The sequence below is a fragment of the Salmo trutta genome, chromosome 15 (genome assembly GCF_901001165.1).
Source record: "Salmo trutta chromosome 15, fSalTru1.1, whole genome shotgun sequence".
NCBI lineage: Eukaryota > Metazoa > Chordata > Actinopteri > Salmoniformes > Salmonidae > Salmo > Salmo trutta.
Window position 1 is genome coordinate 64,052,007 of NC_042971.1, and position 22,535 is coordinate 64,074,541.

The window sequence follows — 22,535 nt, forward strand, 5'->3', positions numbered from 1 at the left end:
TGCAGTATGGACACAAACAGAGTCTGTTTACCCTGCAGTATGGACACAAACAGAGACTGTTTACCCTGCAGTATGGACACAAACAGAGTCTGTTTACCCTGCAGTATGGACACAAACAGAGTCTGTTTAACACGCAGTATGGACACAAACAGAGTCTGTTTACCCTGCAGTATGGACACAAACAGAGACTGTTTACCCTGCAGTATGGACACAGTCTGTTTACCCTGCAGTATGGACACAAACAGAGTCTGTTGACCCTGCAGTATGGACACAAACAGTCTGTTTACCCTGCAGAATGGACACAAACAGAGACTGTGTTTACCCTGCAGTATGGACACAAACAGAGTTTGTTTACCCTGCAGTATGGACACAAACAGAGTCTGTTTACCCTGCAGTATGGACACAAACAGAGACTGTTTACCCTGCAGTATGGACACAAACAGAGTTTGTTTACCCTGCAGTACGGACACAAACAGAGTCTGTTTACCCTGCAGTATGGACACAAACAGAGACTGTTTACCCTGCAGTATGGACACAAACAGAGTCTGTTTACCCTGCAGTATGGACACAAACAGAGACTGTTTACCCTGCAGTATGGACACAGTCTGTTTACCCTGCAGTATGGACACAAAAAGAGTCTGTTTACCCTGCAGTATGGACACAAACAGAGACTGTTTACCCTGCAGTATGGACACAAACAGAGACTGTTTACCCTGCAGTATGGTCACAAACAGAGTATGTTTACCCTGCAGTATGGACACAAACAGAGTCTGTTTACCCTGCAGAATGGACACAAACAGAGTCTGTTTAACCTGCAGTATGGACACAAACAGAGACTGTTTACCCTGCAGTATGGACACAAACAGAGTCTGTTTACCCTGCAGTATGGACACAAACTGTTTACCCTGCAGAATGGACACAAACAAAGTCTGTTAGTGGCAACATGGATAACATTTTCTCAATGACATGCCACACAACCCGTATCCCACTCTGGTAATAATACAACCACACTGTGACGCTATGGAGACCAACAACTGTGCAACAAACACATGATCTAAGGCAAAAACATGCCAAACCAACCGATCGGCCTGTAGCCACATCTTGTCGATATAATTGAAATGTATAAACTTCATTGATGGACAGTTGGAAATGTCTCCAGCATACAGGGACAACTCCATCAATACAACCAGGACAATACAACCAGGACAGACCAGGACAACACAACCATGACAGACCAGGACAACACAACCAGGACAGACCAGGACAACACAACCAGAACAGACCAGGACAACACAACCAGGACAGACCAGGACAATACAACCAGGACAGACCAGGACAATACAACCAGGACAACACAACCAGGACAGACCAGGACAACACAACCAGGACAGACCAGGACAACACAACCAGGACAAACCAGGACAATACAACCAGGACAGACCAGGACAATACAACCAGGACAACACAACCAGAACAGACCAGGACAACACAACCAGGACAAACCAGGACAATACAACCAGGACAGACCAGGACAATACAACCAGGACAGACCAGGACAATAAAACCAGGACAGACCAGGACAATACAACCAGACTATCACACTGCAGGACAGACCAGGACAATATAACCAGACTATCACACTGCAGGACAGACCAGGACAATACAACCAGGACAGACCAGGACAATACAACCAGGACAGACCAGGACAATACAACCAGACTATCAGACTACAGAACAGACCAGGACAGACCAGGACAATACAACCAGACTATCACACTACAGGACAGACCAGGACAGACCAGGACAATACAACCTGACTGTCAGACTACCTGGTCCTGGTCTGTCTGTCTTCCATTCTATCTCCATTGGTCTCTGTCTGTCTGTCTCCGTCTGTCTGTGTCTTTTTCTTGTCTGTCTCCGTCTCTCTGTCTGTCTGTCTGTCTGTCTCCGTCTCTCTGTCTCCCCGTCTCTCTGTCTCTCTGTCTGTCTGTCTGTCTGTCTGTCTGTCTGTCTGTCTGTCTGTCTGTCTGTCTGTCTGTCTGTCTGTCTGTCTGTCTGTGTCTCTTTCTGTCTGTCTGTCTGTCTGTGTCTCTGTCTGTCTGTCTGTCTGTCTGTCTGTCTGTCTGTCTGTCTGTCTGTCTGTCTGTCTGTCTGTCTGTCTGTCTGTCTGTCTGTCTGTCTGTGTCTCTTTCTGTCTGTCTGTCTGTGTCTCTGTCTGTCTGTGTCTCTGTCTGTCTGTCTGTCTGTCTGTCTGTCTGTCTGTCTGTCTGTCCGTCCGTCCGTCCGTCCGTCCGTCCGTCCGTCCGTCCGTCCGTCCGTCCGTCCGTCCGTCCGTCCGTCCGTCTGTGTCTCTTTCTGTCTGTCTGTCTGTCTGTCCGTCCGTCCGTCTGTCTGTCTGTCCTTCTCTCCGTCTGTCCGTCTGTCCGACAGAGCGTCAAGACTCATCAATCTCACCGGAGAAAGGATCCGAGTGAGCGAAACAGCGCCCCTCTTTCTCAGTATGTATAGCTCATGTTTACAGCCTTATTCTAAAATGGATTTAAAAAAGTATTGCTAACATATACAAAAAATAAAATAAAAAATGAAATACCATATTTACATAAATATTCAGACCTTTTACTATGAGACTTGAAATTGAACTCAGGTGCATCCTGTTTCCATTGATCATCCTTGAGATGTTTCAACTACTTGACTGGAGACCACCTGTGGTAAATTAAATTGATTGGACATGATTTGGAAAGGCACACACCTGTCTATATAAGGTCCCACAGTTGACAGTGCATGTCAGAGCAGAAAACAAGCCATGAGGTCGAAGGAATTGTCTTTAGAGCTCCAATACCGGATTGTGTCGAGGCACAAATCTGGGGAAGGGTACCAACAATTGTCTGTAGCATTGAAGGTTTTCAAGAACACAGTGGCCTCCATCATTCTTAAATGGAAGAAGTTTGGAACCACCAAGACTCTTCCTAGAGCTGGCTGCCTGGACAAACTGAGCAATCAGGGGAGAAGGGCCTTGGTCAGGGAGGTGACCAAGTAAACGATGGTCACTCTGACAGAGCTCCAGAGTTCCTCTGTGGAGATGGGAGAACCTTCCAGAAGAACAACCATCTCTGCAGCACTCCACCAATCAGGCCTTTATGGTAGAGTGGCCAGACGGAAGCCACTCCTCAGTAAAAGGCACACGACAGCCCGCTTGGAGTTTACCAAAAGGCACCTAAAGTACTCTCAGGCCATGAGAAACAAGATTCTCTGGTCTGATGAAACAAGGTTGAACTCTTTGGCCTGAATGCCAAGCGTCACATCTGGAGGAAACCTGGCACCATCCCTACGGTGAAGCATGGTGGTGGCAGCATCATGCGGTGGGGATGTTTTTCAGCAGCAGGGACAGGGAGACTAGTCAGGATAGAGGGAAAGATGAATGGAGCAAAGTACCGAGAGATCCTTGATGAAAACCTGCTCAGGACATCAGATTGGGGTGAAGGTTCACCTTCCAAGGAGCCTAAGCACACAACCAAGACAACACAGGAGTGGCTTCAGGACAAGTCTCTGAATATGCTTGAGTGGCCCAGCCAGAGCCCTGACTTCAACATCTCTGGATAGACCTGAAATTAGCTGTGCAGTGACGCTCCCCATCCAACCTGACAGAGCTTGAGAGGCCCTGCAGAGAAGAATGGGAGAATCTCCCCAAATACAGGTGTGCCAAGCTTGTAGCATCATACCCAAGAAGACTCGAGGCTGTAATCACTGCCAAAGGTGCTTCAACAAAGTACTTAGTAAAGGGTCTGAATACATATTTTTTATATATATATTTTTATGCTGAAACAGGAAAGGGCCTTCTCAAACCGTTGCCACAAAGTTGGAAGCACAGACTCGTCTAGAATGTCATTGAATGCTGTAGCGTTATGATTTCCCTTCACTGGAACTAAGGGGCCCGAACCATGAAAAAACAGTCCCAGACCATTACTCCTCCTCCACCAAACTTTACAGTTGCCACTATGCATCCGGGCAAGTAGTGTTCTCCTGCATCCACCAAACCCAGATTCGTCCGTCATGCTGCCAAATGGTGAAGCTTGATTCATCACTCCAGAAAACGCGTTTCCACTGCTCCAGAGTCCAGTGGTGGCGAGCTTTACAACACTCCAGCCGACGCTTGGCATTGCGCATGGTGATCTTAGGCTTGTGTGCGGCTGCTCGGCCATGGAAACCCATTTCATGAAGCTCCCAATGAACAGTTCTTGTGCTAACTTTGCTTCCAGAGGCAGTTTGGAAATCGGTAGTGAGTCTTTAACATGTCTTTAGAGAGAGTAGGTCCCCTTGTTCTCCAGTAACAGAGGAAGTCTTGAAAATGTCTTTAGAGAGAGAAGGTCATCTTGTTCTCCAGTAACAGAGGAAGTCTTTAACATGTCTTGAGAGAGAGAAGGTCCCCTTGTTCTCCAGTAACAGAGGAAGTCCTTAACATGTCTTTAGAGAGAGAATGGCTCTTGTTCAGAACGTACGCCCACTACATGAACCCAGCTAGCATTATGTGTGTTGCAGTAGCCAGTTAACCAGGTCAGATATGATTAAGAGAGGATTGATCAAGAGGGTTTGAATTAATAATGGAATTAATATAATTCATTATGGGCAGTAAACACACGTGTTTGTTTCAGTAAAGCTCATTTACAATCCTCTTTACGGACACCAGCAACAAGCAAAAAGGTTTCAGGTCCAGTTCGAAACTCTTCCTGACTGGGAACTCTCTTACTTTAAAACAGGGACCACAATGGAATAAAGTCCTCAACTTGATTGTCAAATGCCTGTCACTTTAACATCTATGTACTGTGTATATATACAGTTTATGTATTTTTTTTCTTCTTCTCTTAACTGACACACATAGATGTTTTAAAGTCCATCAAAAGCAATCAATCATACAGACCCACAGAGAATCCCAGCAGTGACTTTTCCATCAACATTTCCTGCCTATAGGGACCATCAATCATTTGAATGTGTGCCTCGTGCATGACTGACAGGATATGATGTCACTCAGAGCCTGAATGATCTGAGTTATAGACTGATGGAGCTCAGTCCTCACTATGTGCAACTCATGTCAAAGTCGTAGGTTCATAGGATCTCTGGTCTAAATTAGTGCACTATATATAGGGAATAGGGTTCCATAGGATCTCTGGTCATAAGAAGTGTACTAGATAGGGAATAGGGTTCCATAGGGCTCTGGTCTAATGTAGTGCACTATATAGGGAATAGGGTTCCATAGGGCTCTGGTCTAATGTAGTGCACTATATAGGGAATAGGGTTCCATAGGGCTCTGGTCTAAAGTAGTGCACTATATAGGGAATAGGGTTCTATAGGGCTCTGGTCTAAAGTAGTGCACTATATAGGGAATAGGGTTCCATAGGGCTCTGGTCTAAAGTAGTGCACTATATAGGGAATAGGGTTCCATAGGGCTCTGGTCTAAAGTAGTGCACTATATAGGGAATAGGGTTCCATAGGGCTCTGGTCTAAAGTAGTGCACTATATAGGGAATAGGGTTCCATAGGGCTCTGGTCTAAAGTAGTGCACTATATAGGGAATAGGGTTCCATAGGGCTCTGGTCTAAAGTAGTGCACTATATAGGGAATAGGGTTCCATTTGGACTCATGCTCAGTCTCCCTAACCCAGTCACTCCGCTCCCCCGGGTCTGGTGAAACAGGATTATACGGGGATTTCACAATCCAGGAAAAGATTACTCCATTATTGCACAAAAGTATTAGGTTAAAGTTGAATCCATAAAAATTCAACCATTCATGTCTACAACAGAGAAGCTGAATATATATATGTAATTAGTAAAGCTAACTTTAATCAGGATAAATGTGAAGCCAGTCTATGTTAATTATTTATATATTGAATCTATTCAAAATCTCTTGATTGAAATCACACAACATGAATCAGTGTATTCAAGAGTATGGATCAAACAGTAAACTCCCTGAACACACGGTACAGTCTACAACAGACCGTTAGGTATATAGAACACTGTCATCAGCAATCTATCACATCAAAGACAGTCACAGAGACAGCGTGATGCTGGGTGACCTTTAACCCTAACCTGAAGCTGACACCACAGAGACAGCGTGGTGCTGGGTGACCTTTAACCCTAACCTGAAGCTGACACCTCAGAGACAGCATGACGCTGGGTGACCTTTAACCCTAACCTGATCTCTGACACCACAGAGATGAACAGAGCGAGTCAGAGAGACACTGTCTCTGAAGACATAACATCACCTTAAAGGTGAAAGGTCAGCTACCTGCTCCATGACCCTGGGTAATCCTAACCCAAACCTGACTACCCTAACCCTGACTACCCTAACCCTGACTACCCTGACTACCCTAACCCTGACTACCCTGACTACCCTAACCCTGACTACCCTGACTACCCTAACCCTGACTACTCTAACCCTAACCCTGACTACCCTGACTACCCTAACCCTAACCCTGACTACCATAACCCTAACCCTGACTACCCTGACTACCCTAACCCTGACTACCCTAACCCTGACTACCATAACCCTAACCCTGACTACCCTGACTACCCTAACCCTGACTACCCTAACCCTGACTACCATAACCCTGACTACCATAACCCTGACTACCCTAACCCTGACTACCCTAACCCTAACTACTCTAACCCTGACCCTGACTACCCTGACTACCCTGACTACCCTGACTACCCTAACCCTAACCCTGACTACCCTAACCCTGACTACCCTAACCCTAACTACCCTAACCCTGACTATATTAATGGTTTAAACCCTCTGGGTTGTTGCCATGATCTTCTCCTCAATCACAGTAACCAGATGGTAACTATGTTAACCCATCACCTAGTGTTCTCCTCAATCACAGTAACCAGATGGTAGCTATGTTAACCCAACACCTAGTGTTCTCCTCAATCACAGTAACCAGATGGTAGCTATGTTAACCCAACACCTAGTGTTCTCCTCAATCACAGTAACCAGATGGTAGCTATGTTAACCCAACACCTAGTGTTCTCGTCAATATGTTCTGAGTCCTTAGGGGCTAAGGTGTTGGACTGACAGGACTTGGCTCAAGCTCTGGTTACTTCACAACTTCGGTATACTGTTGGCTACACCTGGCTCAAAACAAGGCTCCTATACCTGGCTCAAAACAAGGCTCCTATACCTGGCTCAAAACAAGGCTCCTATACCTGGCTCAAAACAAGGCAACACCTGACTCAAAACAAGGCTACACTTGGCTCAAAACAAGGCTCCTACACCTGGCTCAAAACAAGGCTACACCTGGCTCAAAACAAGGCTACACCTGGCTCAAAACAAGGCTCCCACACCTGGCTCAAAACAAGGCTCCTATACCTGGCTCAAAACAAGGCTCCTATACCTGGCTCAAAACAAGGCTCCTATACCTGGCTCAAAACAAGGCAACACCTGACTCAAAACAAGGCTACACTTGGCTCAAAACAAGGCTCCTATACCTGGCTCAAAACAAGGCTCCTACACCTGGCTCAAAACAAGACTCCCACACCTGGCTCAAAACAAGGCTACACCTGGCTCAAAACAAGGCTCCTACACCTAGCTCAAAACAAGGCTACACCTGGCTCAAAACAAGGCTACAACACCTGGCTCAAAACAAGGCTACAACACCTGGCTCAAAACAAGGCTACACCTGGCTCAAAACAAGGCTTCACCTGGCTCAAAACAAGGCTCCTACACCTGGCTCAAAACAAGGCTACACCTGGCTCAAAACAAGGCTACACCTGGCTCAAAACAAGGCTACACCTGGCTCAAAACAAGGCTACAGCTGGCTCACTCACACCATGGTGATACAGTACAGTAAAAAAAGCCTATTAAAACAAACAAGGTTATTTTCAAACTTTGTTTAGACATTTTAGTGTGTGTGTGTTGGTTGGAAAGCACTGGATGGACCTTTTCCCCTTGTTCGTTAGTGTTTAATAAAGCATGGGACTGCAACACAACACATCCCATGGACACACACACACACACACACACCACACACCACACACACACACACACACACACACACACACAAACGTGTGTGGTGACAGGTTTGAACACGCTCCAGGGTGAATTATTGATGTCTAGCTGAGGGCACAGTGGAACCTAAAAAGAGACGGATGAGAAAGAGAGAGGGAGGAGTGAGAGAGAGAAAGAGAGGAGAGAGAGAGGATAGAGAGAGAGGATAGAGAGAGGATAGAGAGAGAGAGAGAGAGAGAGGATAGAGATCGAGAGAGAGAGAGAGGATAGAGAGAGAGAGGAGAGAGAGAGGATAGAGAGAGAAAGAGAGAGAGAGGATAGAGAGAGAGAAAGAGAGAATAGAGAGAGAGAGAGAGAGAGAGGATAGAGAGAGAAAGAGAGAGAGAGGATAGAGAGAGAGAAAGAGAGGATAGAGAGAGAGAGAGAGAGAGAGAGGAGAGAGAGAGATCGAGAGAGGATAGAGAGAGGATAGAGAGAGAGAGGAGAGAGAGGATAGAGAGAGAAAGAGAGAGATTGGATAGAGAGAGAGAGGAGAGAGAGAGAGGATAGAGAGAGAAAGAGAGAGAGAGAGAGAGGATAGAGAGAGAGAAAGAGAGGAGAGAGAGAGAGAGAGAGAGAGAGGAGAGAGAGAGGAGAGAGAGAGGAGAGAGAGAGGATAGAGAGAGGATAGAGAGAGAATAGAGAGAGAGAGAGAGAGAGAGGAGAGAGAGAGGAGAGAGAGAGGATAGAGAGAGAATAGAGAGAGAGAGAGAGAGAGAGAGAGAAAGGATAGAGATCGAGAGAGGATAGAGAGAGGATAGAGAGAGAGAGGAGAGAGAGGATAGAGAGAGAAAGAGAGAGAGGATAGAGAGAGAGAGAGAGAGAGAGAGAGGATAGAGAGAGAGAGAGATAGATTGAGAGGATAGACAGAGAGGGAGGACAGACAGATAGGGAGGATGGACAGAGAGAGAGGGAGGATAGAGAGAGAGGAGAGAGAGAGAGGAGAGAGAGAGGATAGAGAGAGAGGATAGAGAGAGAGAGAGAGGATAGAGAGAGAGAATAGAGAGAGAGAGAGAGAGAGAGAGAGAGAGAGAGAGAGATAGACAGAGAGAGAGGACAGACAGATAGGGAGGATTGAGAGAGAGAGAGGGAGGATAGAGAGAGAGGGAGCCAGCTGCATACCACCCTGCATCCCACTGCTGGCTTGCTTCTGAAGCTAAGCAGCGTTGGTCTTGGTCAGTCCCTGGATGGGAGACCAGATGCTGCTGGAAGTGGTGTTGGTTGGCCAGTAGGAGGCACTCTTTCCTCTGGTCTAATAAAATATCCCAATGCCCCAGGGCTGTGATTGGGGACATTGCCCTGTGTAGGGTGCTGTCTTTTGGATGGGACGTTAAACGGGTGTCCTGGCTCTCTGAGGTCATTAAAGATCCCATGGTTCTCATCATAGAGTAGGGGTGTTAACTCCGGTGTCCTGGCTAAATTCCCAATCTGGCCCTCATATCATCCCCAGTTTACAATGGGCTCATTCATCCCCCTCCTCTCCCCTGTAATTATTCCCCAGGTCGTTGCTGTAAATGAGAATGTGTTTTCAGTCAACTTACCTGGTAAAATAACAGTAAAATATAAATGAGAGGGAGGATGAAGATGGAGAAAGATAGGGAGAGGAGAGAACTCTGACGCTCACCATGCGGTGACTTGTGTGCCTACAGGCTGCTGGCCATGGAACAAAGGGAATCGTGGTGGGAACAGGCTAGGGACTTGTTCCAAACGGCACCCTATTCCCTATATAGTGCACTTCTTCTGACCAGAGCCCTATGGGCCCTGGTTAAAAGTAGTGCACTATAAATGGAATAAGGTGCCGTTTGGGCGGCTCACTAGAGCTTTGGCAGATCGGATGTATCTGCATTATTCAAAGGCTAAACTGAGGACGATACTGTACTCTGGCACCCGTCACCTGTTACCAGACTGACACACATAATCTGTTACCAGACTGACACCCGTCACCTGTACCAGACTGACACCCGTCACCTGTTACCAGACTGACACCCGTCACTTGTTACCAGACTGACACCCATAATCTGTTACCAGACTGACACCCATAATCTGTTACCAGACTGACACCTGTCGCCTGTTACCAGACTGACACCCATAATCTGTTACCAGACTGACACCTGTCACCTGTTACTAGACTGACACCCGTCACCTGTTACCAGACTGACACCCATAATCTGTTACCAGACTGACACCCGTCGCCTGTTACTAGACTGACACCCGTCACCTGTTACTAGACTGACACCCATAATCTGTTACCAGACTGACACCCATCGCCTGTTACCAGACTGACACCCATAATCTGTTACCAGACTGACACCCGTCACTTGTTACTAGACTGACACCCGTCACCTGTTACTAGACTGACACCCGTCACCTGTTACTAGACTGACACCCATAATCTGTTACCAGACTGACACCCGTCACCTGTTACCAGACTGACACCCATAATCTGTTACCAGACTGACACCCGTCGCCTGTTACTAGACTGACACCCATCACTTGTTACCAGACTGACACCCATAATCTGTTACCAGACTGACACCCGTCGCCTGTTACCAGACTGACACCCATAATCTGTTACCAGACTGACACCCGTCACCTGTTACTAGACTGACACCCGTCGCCTGTTACTAGACTGACACCATAATCTGTTACTAGACTGACACCCATAATCTGTTACTAGACTGACACCCATAATCTGTTACCAGACTGACACCCATAATCTGTTACCAAACTGACACCCATCACCTGTTACCAGACTGACACCCGTCACCTGTTACCAGACTGACACCCATCACCTGTTACCAGACTGACACCCGTCACCTGTTACCAGACTGACACCCATAATCTGTTACTAGACTGACACCCGTCACCTGTTACCAGACTGACACCCATAATCTGTTACCAGACTGACACCTGTCACCTGTACCAGACTGACACCCATCACCTGTTACCAGACTGACACCCATAATCTGTTACAAGACTGACACCCGTCGCCTGTTATTAGACTGACACCCGTCGCTTGTTACCAGACTGACACCCATAATCTGTTACCAGACTGACACCCGTCGCTTGTTACTAGACTGACACCGTCACTTGTTACCAGACTGACACCCGTCGCCTGTTACCAGACTGACACCCATAATCTGTTACCAGACTGACACCCGTCGCCTGTTACCAGACTGACACCCGTCACCTGTTACTAGACTGACACCCATAATCTGTTACCAGACTGACACCCGTCGCTTGTTACTAGACTGACACCGTCACTTGTTACCAGACTGACACCCGTCGCCTGTTACCAGACTGACACCCATAATCTGTTACCAGACTGACACCCGTCACCTGTTACTAGACTGACACCCATAATCTGTTACCAGACTGACACTCTGTCTCAGTATGTGTAGACCATGTATCTGATGCTGTCTGGACAGTGAAACAGCACCTCTCTGTCTCAGTGTGTGTAGACCATGTATCTGATGCTGTCTGGACAGTGAAACAGCACCTCTCTGTCTCAGTGTGTGTAGACCATGTATCTGATGCTGTCTGGACAGTGAAACAGCATCTCTCTGTCTCAGTATGTGTAGACCATGTATCTGATGCTGTCTGGACAGTGAAACAGCACCTCTCTGTCTCAGTATGTGTAGACCATGTACCTGACAGTTCTATTTTTGTTTCATCAGACCAGAGGACATTTCTCCAAAAAGTACGATCTTTGTCCCCACGTGCAGTTGCAAACCGTAGTCTGGCTGTAACGTTCGTCGTGAGGAATGGACCAAAGCGCAGCGGGTTGAGTGCTCATAATGAACTTTTTAATGTGAACACTTATTAACAAACAAAAAACAACAAAAACGATGAACGAGGAAAAAAAAAACTGTCTTGAAGGCAACATACAGCAAAACAAGAACAACCTCCCAGAAACTACAACCACAAAACACATACCTATTTATAGGACTCTCAATCAGAGGCAACTAGAAAACACCTGCCTCCAATTGAGAGTCCACACCCCAATTACCTACACATAGAAATAGACTAAACTAGATAGAACATAGAAATACATAAACATAGAACAGTGACCCAAAAAACCCCGCAACACATAAATCAACTACCCCTCTACATAGACACACACCCCGAACCACATAAACCAAATACCCCCCTGCCACGTCCTGACCAAACTACAATAACAAATAACAAATAACCCCTTATACTGGCAGGACGTGACACTAGGGTCTTTTGAGTGTGTCTGATATACATATATCAGACAGCAAAAGCTCAGGTTGCCCAGGCCGGCGGAGATACAATCTTCAGCAAAATCATTCGCAAGGAGATTCCTGCAAAAATATTATTTGAAGATGAGCATAGTACTCACCTATACTGGTGGGGAAGATATCCTCATTGTTGATCTGGACCTCGATCCAGTCCATCAGGAGATTCATGTACTTGGGAGCCGGTAGAGCCGTTGGTTTCTTATACTTGTGATCGTCCTGCCATCGGTACTCATACCTAGGACCTCCGGACATAACCGGACAACTCTTCTCCGTACAGAACTCGCACACCGTCCCGTAGATGAGGTTTATCCTGTTGAAGAAGTCAACTACATGCATGGCCACCCAGTCGTTCAGATCTTCCCCGTGGGGCAGAGCTACCGCCGCCCTCAGGTCAACCCCGGAGCTGAGCGACACCTGGGCCTTCTTATGCAGCTCGAAACGCTGCGTCCCCGGCTCAAACTTACGCTTGGGTCGGAAGGTCTTGTCCTTGTTGAAGACCTGCTTCAGGGCGATGGACATGTTGGCAGGGACGGGGGTGAGGGAGGAGACTGGGGTGAGGGAGGAGAGGAGGTTCAGGGACGAGGACCGGGGTAGCAGAGAGGAGGGGAAAATCGGGGATTTGTCAACCGGCCGAGTGAGGGTTGGGGACCCAAGGGAGGAACCAACGGTACCAGTAGTCGCTTCTGGAGGAGCAGGAAGTACAGGAGGAAGTGCAGCAGCAGGGGCAGGTTGAGATGAGGAAGAGTGACACAGGAGGGTAACGTTTACTGTTTGGAGTGCCGCATCAGGACATCTTTTTCTGTGAGAAACAAAGAAGAGGAAGACATGTATTAGACATTACATTAACATCTGACATTATAGTCATTTAGTAGACGCTCTTATCCCCACTTGTATTGTTGGTTTGCTTAAAACTTTAAATGACCGAGATCATGATTGAGCGTTGAATAAGGTGTTGAACAAGGTGTTGACAGACAGGGTGTTGAACAAGGTGTTGAACAAGGTGTTGACAGACAGGGTGTTGACAGACAGGGTGTTGAACAAGGTGTTGACAGACAAGGTGTTGACAGACAGGGTGTTGACAGACAGGGTGTTGACAGACAGGGTATTGACAGGGTGTTGAACAAGGTGTTGACAGACAGGGTATTGACAGACAGGGTGTTGACAGACAGGGTGTTGAACAAGGTGTTGACAGACAGGGTGTTGAACAAGGTGTTGACAGACAGGGTGTTGAACAAGGTGTTGAACAAGGTGTTGACAGGGTGTTGAACAAGGTGTTGAACAAGGTGTTGAACAAGGTGTTGACAGACAGGGTGTTGACAGGGGGTTGACAGACAGGGTGTTGACAGACAGGGTGTTGAACAAGGTGTTGACAGACAGGGTGTTGACAGACAGGGTGTTGACAGACAGGGTGTTGAACAAGGTGTTGACAGACAGGGTGTTGACAGACAGGGTGTTGACAGACAGGGTGTTGAACAAGGTGTTGACAGACAGGGTGTTGACAGACAGGGTGTTGACAGACAGGGTGTTGACAGACAGGGTGTTGAACAAGGTATTGACAGACAGGGTGTTGACAGGGTGTTGACAGACAGGGTGTTGAACAAGGTGTTGACAGACAGAGTGTTGACAGACAGGGTGTTGACAGACAGGGTGTTGAACAAGGTGTTGACAGACAGGGTGTTGAACAAGGTGTTGACAGACAGGGTGTTGACAGACAGGGTGTTGACAGACAGGGTGTTGAACAAGGTGTTGACAGACAGGGTGTTGAACAAGGTGTTGACAGACAGGGTGTTGACAGACAGGGTGTTGAACAAGGTGTTGACAGACAGGGTGTTGAACAAGGTGTTGACAGACAGGGTGTTGACAGACAGGGTGTTGACAGACAGGGTGTTGAACAAGGTGTTGACAGACAGGGTGTTGACAGACAGGGTGTTGACAGACAGGGTGTTGAACAAGGTGTTGACAGACAGGGTGTTGACAGACAGGGTGTTGAACAAGGTGTTGACAGACAGGGTGTTGACAGACAGGGTGTTGACAGACAGGGTGTTGAACAAGGTGTTGACAGACAGGGTGTTGACAGACAGGGTGTTGAACAAGGTGTTGACAGACAGGGTGTTGACAGACAGGGTGTTGACAGACAGGGTGTTGAACAAGGTGTTGACAGACAGGGTGTTGACAGACAGGGGGTTGAACAAGGTGTTGACAGACAGGGTGTTGACAGACAGGGTGTTGAACAAGGTGTTGACGGGTCCCTTGCTGGAAAAGCCTCTCTTCATCACAGAGCCTCCCATTGTGCTGCTGGGTTAGAGTTAGGACACGTGGCGACAAGATCTGAGCTCAGATATCGATCAGTGGAAATCGATAAACGGTTTAACCATCTGCACACAGTGCAGTTCTGTTCCGTGGCGCAAACCTGTTTAGTCCACTGACAGAGACAGAGACAGAGATTAGCTTCAAACCTGTTTAGTCCACTGACAGAGACAGAGACAGAGATTAGCTTCAAGCTCTGCTTTACACATTCCCCACGCTGATACAACGCCAGAGTGATGCTATCAGGGTCATGACTCAAATGAAAGTAATGGAACCACACACACATTTAACAACGATCCTGTCTAAACACGAAATCATAAGGTATCTTTGTGTTTGTATCAAGTTAGCAAGGGCACTCCTCGTTCTTCCCCGCAGTCAGTGGGATTACGAGTTTAGATCAGAGAGAGAGAGAGATAAAGCTGGTTGTTACTGTGATGCTACGTGCCTTTTGAATTTAGGGGGTTTAAATACATCCAAAGTCATATAATATTAGCCAGAGAACAGAATACTAACATAGAAACATGATTTTGCTCAGGGGTGTGGAGATGGATGGTTCTTTATTTCCAATGAGGATATTTATGGACAATATTTCTGTCTATTTAAACGGACCCCTTTTAGCTCAATGGAAGGCAAACATTCTGTATAGCCTCTAAAATGACAACATTTCATTGGTGTCCCAAGACTTCCTTTCTTCCAGTAAAAAAACGCTTATTGTTTTTAGAGGTTGCTGCCCTGTATACATAGACATGGAATCACCGGTCACTGTAATGTTTACATGCTGCTTTACTCATCTCATATGTATCTACTGTATTCTAGTCAACGCCACTCTGACATTAATCGTCCTAATATGTATATATTTTAATTCCATTATTTTACTTTTAGATGTGTGTTTATTGTTGTGAATTGTTAGATACAACTGTACTGTTGGAGCTAGAAACACAAGCATTTAGTTAGATATTACTGTTGGAGCTAGAAACACAAGCATTTAGTTAGATATTACTGTTGGAGCTAGAAACACAAGCATTTAGTTAGATATTACTGCACTGTTGGAGCTAGAAACACAAGCATTTAGTTAGATATTACTGCACTGTTGGAGCTAGAAACACAAGCATTTAGTTAGATACTACTGCACTGTTGGAGCTAGAAACACAAGCATTTAGTTAGATATTACTGCACTGTTGGAGCTAGAAACACAAGCATTTAGTTAGATATTACTGCACTGTTGGAGCTAGGAACACAAGCATTTAGTTAGATATTACTGTTGGAGCTAGAAACACAAGCATTTAGTTAGATATTACTGCACTGTTGGAGCTAGAAACACAAGCATTTAGTTAGATATTACTGTTGGAGCTAGAAACACAAGCATTTAGTTAGATATTACTGCACTGTTGGAGCTAGAAACACAAGCATTTAGTTAGATGCTACTGTACTGTTGGAGCTGGAAACACAAGCATTTAGTTAGATATTACTGTACTGTTGGAGCTAGAAACACAAGCATTTAGTTAGGTATTACTGTACTGTTGGAGCTAGAAACACAATCTTTTAGTTAGATATTACTGTTGGAGCTAGAAACACAAGCATTTAGTTAGATATTACTGCACTGTTGGAGCTAGAAACACAAGCATTTAGTTAGATATTACTGTACTGTTGGAGCTGGGAACACAAGCATTTAGTTAGATATTACTGTACTGATGGAGCTAGGAACACAAGCATTTAGTTAGATACTACTGCACTGTTGGAGCTAGAAACACAAGCATTTAGTTAGATATTACTGCACTGTTGGAGCTGGAAACACAAGCATTTAGTTAGATATTACTGTTGGAGCTAGAAACACAAGCATTTAGTTAGATATTACTGTACTGTTGGAGCTAGAAACACAAGCATTTAGTTAGATATTACTGTACTGTTGGAGCTAGAAACACAAGCATTTAGTTAGATATTACTGCACTGTTGGAGCTAGAAACACAAGCATTTAGTTAGATACTACTGTTGGAGCTAGAAACACAAGCATTTAGTTAGATATTACTGCACTGTTGGAGCTAGAAACACAAGCATTTTGCTACTCCCACAATAACATCTGCTAAATATGTGTATGTGACCAATAACATTTGATTTGATTTGGACTGTATCGATTTACTTATTACAGCCTGACAAAGATTCCAAGAGTTGAATCTGATTCTAAAATCTAATACAGGTCACATCATTCCCACCATTTAATTTGAGGTTATGTCATATCCCATGGTACTTTAAATCCACGCCAAGCGGATTATACTACCCCTGTAACAGCCTGCTTATGAGCGAACGACTTCATCCCAAATGGCACCCTATTCCCTATGTAGTGCACTACTTTTGACCAGGGCCCATAGGGTTCTGGTCAAAAGTAGTGCACTAGGAAATGTACCCCATATGGCAAGCTGAATAATCGTTCACCAGCATGTTAGGCATTACAATAATATAAGAATACATACAATTTTGGTTTAAAAGCTTTCAGTATCCAGTTGAAGCAGCAATCTTGGCACGTTCCATGCTTTTCCATAATATCCAAAACAACAACATGCCTGGCTAAGGAGATCTTTCTTGCTACTTTCGCATCATATTCATGTATGATTTGTAAATTCAGAGTGCCCGACTGCCCAGTGAAGAATACAGCCTGTATTCAGCCCTACGTCTGTAGTGGAAGATATGATGTGAAACTCAATCAATGGGGCCTATTGTCTTCTTCAGGAGAAATGTTGCCTGACCAGATCTGAACCTGTCTGAGTGTTAGATTCACTACTTCCTTCTTGTCTTGTCAGTGGTCAATAGGTTCACTACTTCCCTCTTGTCTTGTCAGTGGTCAATAGGTTCACTACTTCCTTCTTGTCTTGTCAATAGGTTCACTACTTCCCTCTTGTCTTGTCAGTGGTCAATAGGTTCACTACTTCCCTCTTGTCTTGTCAGTGGTCAATAGGTTCACTACTTCCTTCTTGTCTTGTCAATAGGTTCACTACTTCCTTCTTGTCTTGTCAATAGGTTCACTACTTCCTTCTTGTCTTGTCAGTGGTCAATAGGTTCACTACTTCCCTCTTGTCTTGTCAGTGGTCAATAGGTTCACTACCCTTGTCTTGACAGTAGTCAATTGTCACTGTAGCAATTAGGGACAAGATTACAGTCCCCTAATTACTTCATAATGAATTGGTATGCTTGGTCCCACAAGCTCTTTATCTAGCTGGAGCATCTCTGTCTGTCTGGTCTGTCTGGTGTACTGTCTGTCTGGTGTACTGTCTGTCTGGTCTGTCTGGTGTATCGTCTGTCTGGTCTGTCTGTGTACTGTCTGTCTGGTCTGTCTGGTGTACTGTCTGTCTGGTCTACTGTCTGTCTGGTCTACTGTCTGTCTGGTCTGTCTGGTGTATCGTCTGTCTGGTCTGTCTGTGTACTGTCTGTCTGGTCTGTCTGGTGTACTGTCTGTCTGGTCTGTCTGGTGTACCGTCTGTCTGGTCTGTCTGGTGTACTGTCTGTCTGGTCTGTCTGGTGTACCGTCTGTCTGGTCTGTCTGGTGTACTGTCTGTCTGGTCTGTCTGGTGTACTGTCTGTCTGGTGTACCGTCTGTCTGTATACTGTCTGCCTGGTCTGTCTGGTGTACTGTCTGTCTGGTCTACTGTCTGTCTGGTCTACTGTCTGTCTGGTCTGTCTGGTGTATCGTCTGTCTGGTCTGTCTGTGTACTGTCTGTCTGGTCTGTCTGGTGTACTGTCTGTCTGGTCTGTCTGGTCTACTGTCTGTCTGGTGTACTGTCTGTCTGGTCTGTCTGGTGTACCGTCTGTCTGGTCTGTCTGGTGTACTGTCTGTCTGGTCTGTCTGGTGTATCGTCTGTCTGGTCTGTCTGGTGTACTGTCTGTCTGGTCTGTCTGGTGTACTGTCTGTCTGGTGTACCGTCTGTCTGTATACTGTCTGCCTGGTCTGTCTGGTGTACTGTCTGTCTGGTCTACTGTCTGTCTGGTCTGTCTGGTGTACTGTCTGTCTGGTCTGTCTGTGTACTGTCTGTCTGGTCTGTCTGATGTACTGTCTGTCTGGTCTGTCTGTGTACTGTCTGTCTGGTCTGTCTGGTGTACTGTCTGGTCTACTGTCTGTCTGGTATACTGTCTGCCTGGTCTGTCTGTGTACTGTCAGCCTGGTCTGTCTGGTGTACTGTCTGTCTGGTGTACTGTCTGTCTGGTCTGTCTGTGTACTGTCTGTCTGGTCTGTCTGATGTGCTGTCTGTCTGGTCTGTCTGTGTACTGTCTGTCTGGTCTGTCTGGTGTACTGTCTGGTCTACTGTCTGTCTGGTATACTGTCTGCCTGGTCTGTCTGGTGTACTGTCTGTCTGGTGTACTGTCTGTCTGGTCTACTGTTTGTCTGGTCTAATGTCCTGTCTGTCTGGTCTACTGTCTGTCTGGTCTACCGACCTGTCTGGTCTATTGTCCTGTCTGTCTGGTCTCCTGTCTGTCTGGTCTACTGTCCTGTCTGTCTGGTCTCCTGTCTGTCTGGTCTACTGTCCTGTCTGGTCTATTGTCCTGTCTGTCTGGTCTCCTGTCTGTCTGGTCTACTGTCTGTCTGGTCGACTGTCTGTCTGGTCTACTGTCCTGTCTGTCTGGTCTACTGTCTGTCTGGTCTACTGTCCTGTCTGTCTGGTCTACTGTCCTGTCTGTCTGGTCTACTGTCTGTCTGGTCTACTGTCCTGTCTGTCTGGTCTATTGTCTGTGTGGTCTACTGTCCTGTCTGTCTGGTCTACTGACCTGTCTGTCTGGTCTACTGTCTGTCTGGTCTACTGTCTGTCTGGTCGACTGTCTGTCTGGTCTACTGTCCTGTCTGTCTGGTCTACTGTCTGTCTGGTCTAGTGTCCTGTCTGTCTGGTCTACTGTCCTGTCTGTCTGGTCTACTGTCCTGTCTGTCTGGTCTACTGTCCCGTCTGTCTGGTCTACCAACCTGTCTGTCTGGTCTACTGTCTGTCTGGTCTACTGTCTGTCTGGTCTACTGTCCTGTCTGTCTGGTCTACTGTCTGTCTGGTGTACTGTCCTGTCTGTCTGGTCTACTGTCCTGTCTGTCTGGTGTACTGTCCTGTCTGTCTGGTCTACTGTCCTGTCTGGTGTACTGTCCTGTCTGTCTGGTCTACTGTCTGTCTGGTCTACTGTCTGTCTGGTCTACTGTCTGTGTGGTCTATGGTCTGTCTGGTGTACTGTCCTGTCTGTCTGGTCTACTGTCCTGTCTGTCTGGTCTACTGTCCTGTCTGTCTGGTCTACTGTCCTGTCTGTCTGGTGTACTGTCCTGTCTGTCTGGTCTACTGTCTGTCTGGTCTACTGTCTGTCTGGTGTACCGTCCTGTCTGTCTGGTCTACTGTCTGTGTGGTCTACTGTTTGTGACTCGCTCTGAGTATAAAATGGCACCTTATTACAACTTTAGACCAGGGCCCATACGATATAACAAGTTGTAACAACAGTCAGGACAGACAGAGGTTTACCTCATCTCCCTCCCAGCGTTGTTCTCAAGACCAGCTAGGAGGAACTCAAGGATTGGAAAGGATTCAATATACACTGCTCAAAAAAATAAAGGGAACACTTAAACAACACATCCTAGATCTGAATGAAAGAAATAATCTTATGAAATACTTTTTTCTTTACATAGTTGAATGTGCTGACAACAAAATCACACAAAAATAATCAATGAAAATCCAATTTATCAACCCATGGAGGTCTGGATTTGGAGTCACACTCAAAATTAAAGTGGAAAACCACACTACAGGCTGATCCAACTTTGATGTAATGTCCTTAAAACAAGTCAAAATGAGGCTCAGTAGTGTGTGTGGCCTCCACGTGCCTGTATGACCTCCCTACAACGCCTGGGCATGCTCCTGATGAGGTGGTGGATGGTCTCCTGAGGGATCTCCTCCCAGACCTGGACTAAAGCATCCGCCAACTCCTGGACAGTCTGTGGTGCAACGTGGCGTTGGTGGATGAAGCGAGACATGATGTCCCAGATGTGCTCAATTGGATTCAGGTCTGGGGAACGGGCGGGCCAGTCCATAGCATCAATGCCTTCCTCTTGCAGGAACTGCTGACACACTCCAGCCACATGAGGTCTAGCATTGTCTTGCATTAGAAGAAACCCAGGGCCAACCGCACCAGCATATGGTCTAACAAGGGGTCTGAGGATCTCATCTCGGTACCTAATGGCAGTCAGGCTCCCTCTGGCGAGCACATGGAGGGCTGTGCGGCCCCCCAAAGAAATGCCACCCCACACCATGACTGACCCACCGCCAAACCGGTCATGCTGGAGGATGTTGCAGGCAGCAGAACGTTCTCCACGGCGTCTCCAGACTCTGTCACGTCTGTCACATGTGCTCAGTGTGAACCTGCTTTCATCTGTGAAGAGCACAGGGCGCCAGTGGCGAATTTGCCAATCTTGGTGTTCTCTGGCAAATGCCAAACGTCCTGCACGGTGTTGGGCTGTAAGCACAACCCCCACCTGTGGACGTCGGGCCCTCATACCACCCTCATGGAGTCTGTTTCTGACCGTTTGAGCAGACACATGCACATTTGTGGCCTGCTGGAGGTCATTTTGCAGGGCTCTGGCAGTGCTCCTCCTGCTCCTCCTTGCACAAAGGCGGAGGTAGCGGTCCTGCTGCTGGGTTGTTGCCCTCCTACGGCCTCCTCCACTTCGCCTGATGTACTGGCCTGTGTCCTGGTAGCGCCTCCATGCTCTGGACACTACGCTGACAGACACAGCAAACCTTCTTGCCACAGCTCGCATTGATGTGCCATCCTGGATGAGCTGCACTACCTGAGCCACTTGTGTGGGTTGTAGACTCCGTCTCATGCTACCACCAGCATTCAAAAGTGACCTAAACATCAGCCAGGAAGCATAGGAACTGAGAAGTGGTCTGTGGTCACCACCTGCTGAACCACTCCTTTATTGGGGGTGTCATGCTAATTGCCTATAATTTCCACCTGTTGTCTATTCCATTTGCACAACAGCATGTGAAATGTATTGTCAATCAGTGTTGCTTCCTAAGTGGACAGTTTGATTTCACAGAAGTGTGATTGACTTGGAGTTACATTGTGTTGTTTAAGTGTTCCCTTTATTTTTTTGAGCAGTGTATATATATATATATATATTTGTTTTATTGGCCCGAGGGCCTAAACCAGTTGCCCATCCCTGTCATAGATGGACAAGATTAATATGAGATGAAAAGCAAGTCCCCAACGAGTTCAGGAAGCCAAGATAGAGATCTGAGACATTCACAGAGATGGAGGGGAGACGTTTTTGTCACGGTTGTCGTCGGTGAATGAGGACCAAAATGCAGCAGGTACGTGTATGCTCATTTTGACTTTTATTTACTATCAACGTACAAAAAATAACACAACGAAACGAGAACGAGCTAACAACCACAAACAGTCTGGCAAAGCCTAGGGCTGAACACAGAACAATCACCCACAACATCAAACACAAACACACCCTCATATATGGGACTCTCAATCAAAGGCAGATAGACAACACCTGCCTTCAACTGAGAGTCCCAACCCCAATTAACCAGACATAGAAACAGACATACTAGACTAGACATAGAATACCAGAACACCAAACAGTACCCAAAAATCCCGGAATACTTAAACCAAATGCCCTTTAACAAAAACACACCACCCCGAACCACATAAAACAAATACCCTCTGTCACATCCTGACCAAACTACAATACTAATTAACCCTATACTGGCCAGGACGTGACAGTTTTGACCAAAAAAGACTTTGAGAAAATATGCAGATTTTCCCTCTAACACTAAACACACAAATATGTATTTTAAAAGTTATAAAGAAGGTGAAATCTTATAGTTAGTCCTTTTATAAATGATGAATAAACTATATTTAGAAAGCATACCAATCATTTCAAGCCTTATTCAAACAGTTTTGTTGAATAGAA

General features: G+C 46.3%; 1 protein-coding gene across 3 annotated transcripts in view; it reads right to left on the reverse strand.

Annotated features, from left to right (window-relative positions):
* The window catches only part of LOC115149541 (MOB kinase activator 3B), a 132,172-nt gene that overhangs the window by 85,358 nt on the left and 24,279 nt on the right, over positions 1 to 22,535 (reverse strand). The window contains exons 1-2 of one of the 3 annotated variants that reach the window (XM_029692489.1): positions 17,074 to 17,333; positions 12,400 to 13,097 (exon numbers count right to left, since the gene is read on the reverse strand). In XM_029692489.1, the coding sequence (XP_029548349.1) occupies positions 12,400 to 13,097; positions 17,074 to 17,141 (766 nt within the window). In that variant the 5' untranslated portion in view covers positions 17,142 to 17,333. Of the gene's footprint in view, positions 1 to 12,399; positions 13,098 to 17,073; positions 17,334 to 22,535 lie in introns of those variants that run through there. The other 2 variants (XM_029692488.1, XM_029692490.1) reach the window with 2 other exon arrangements.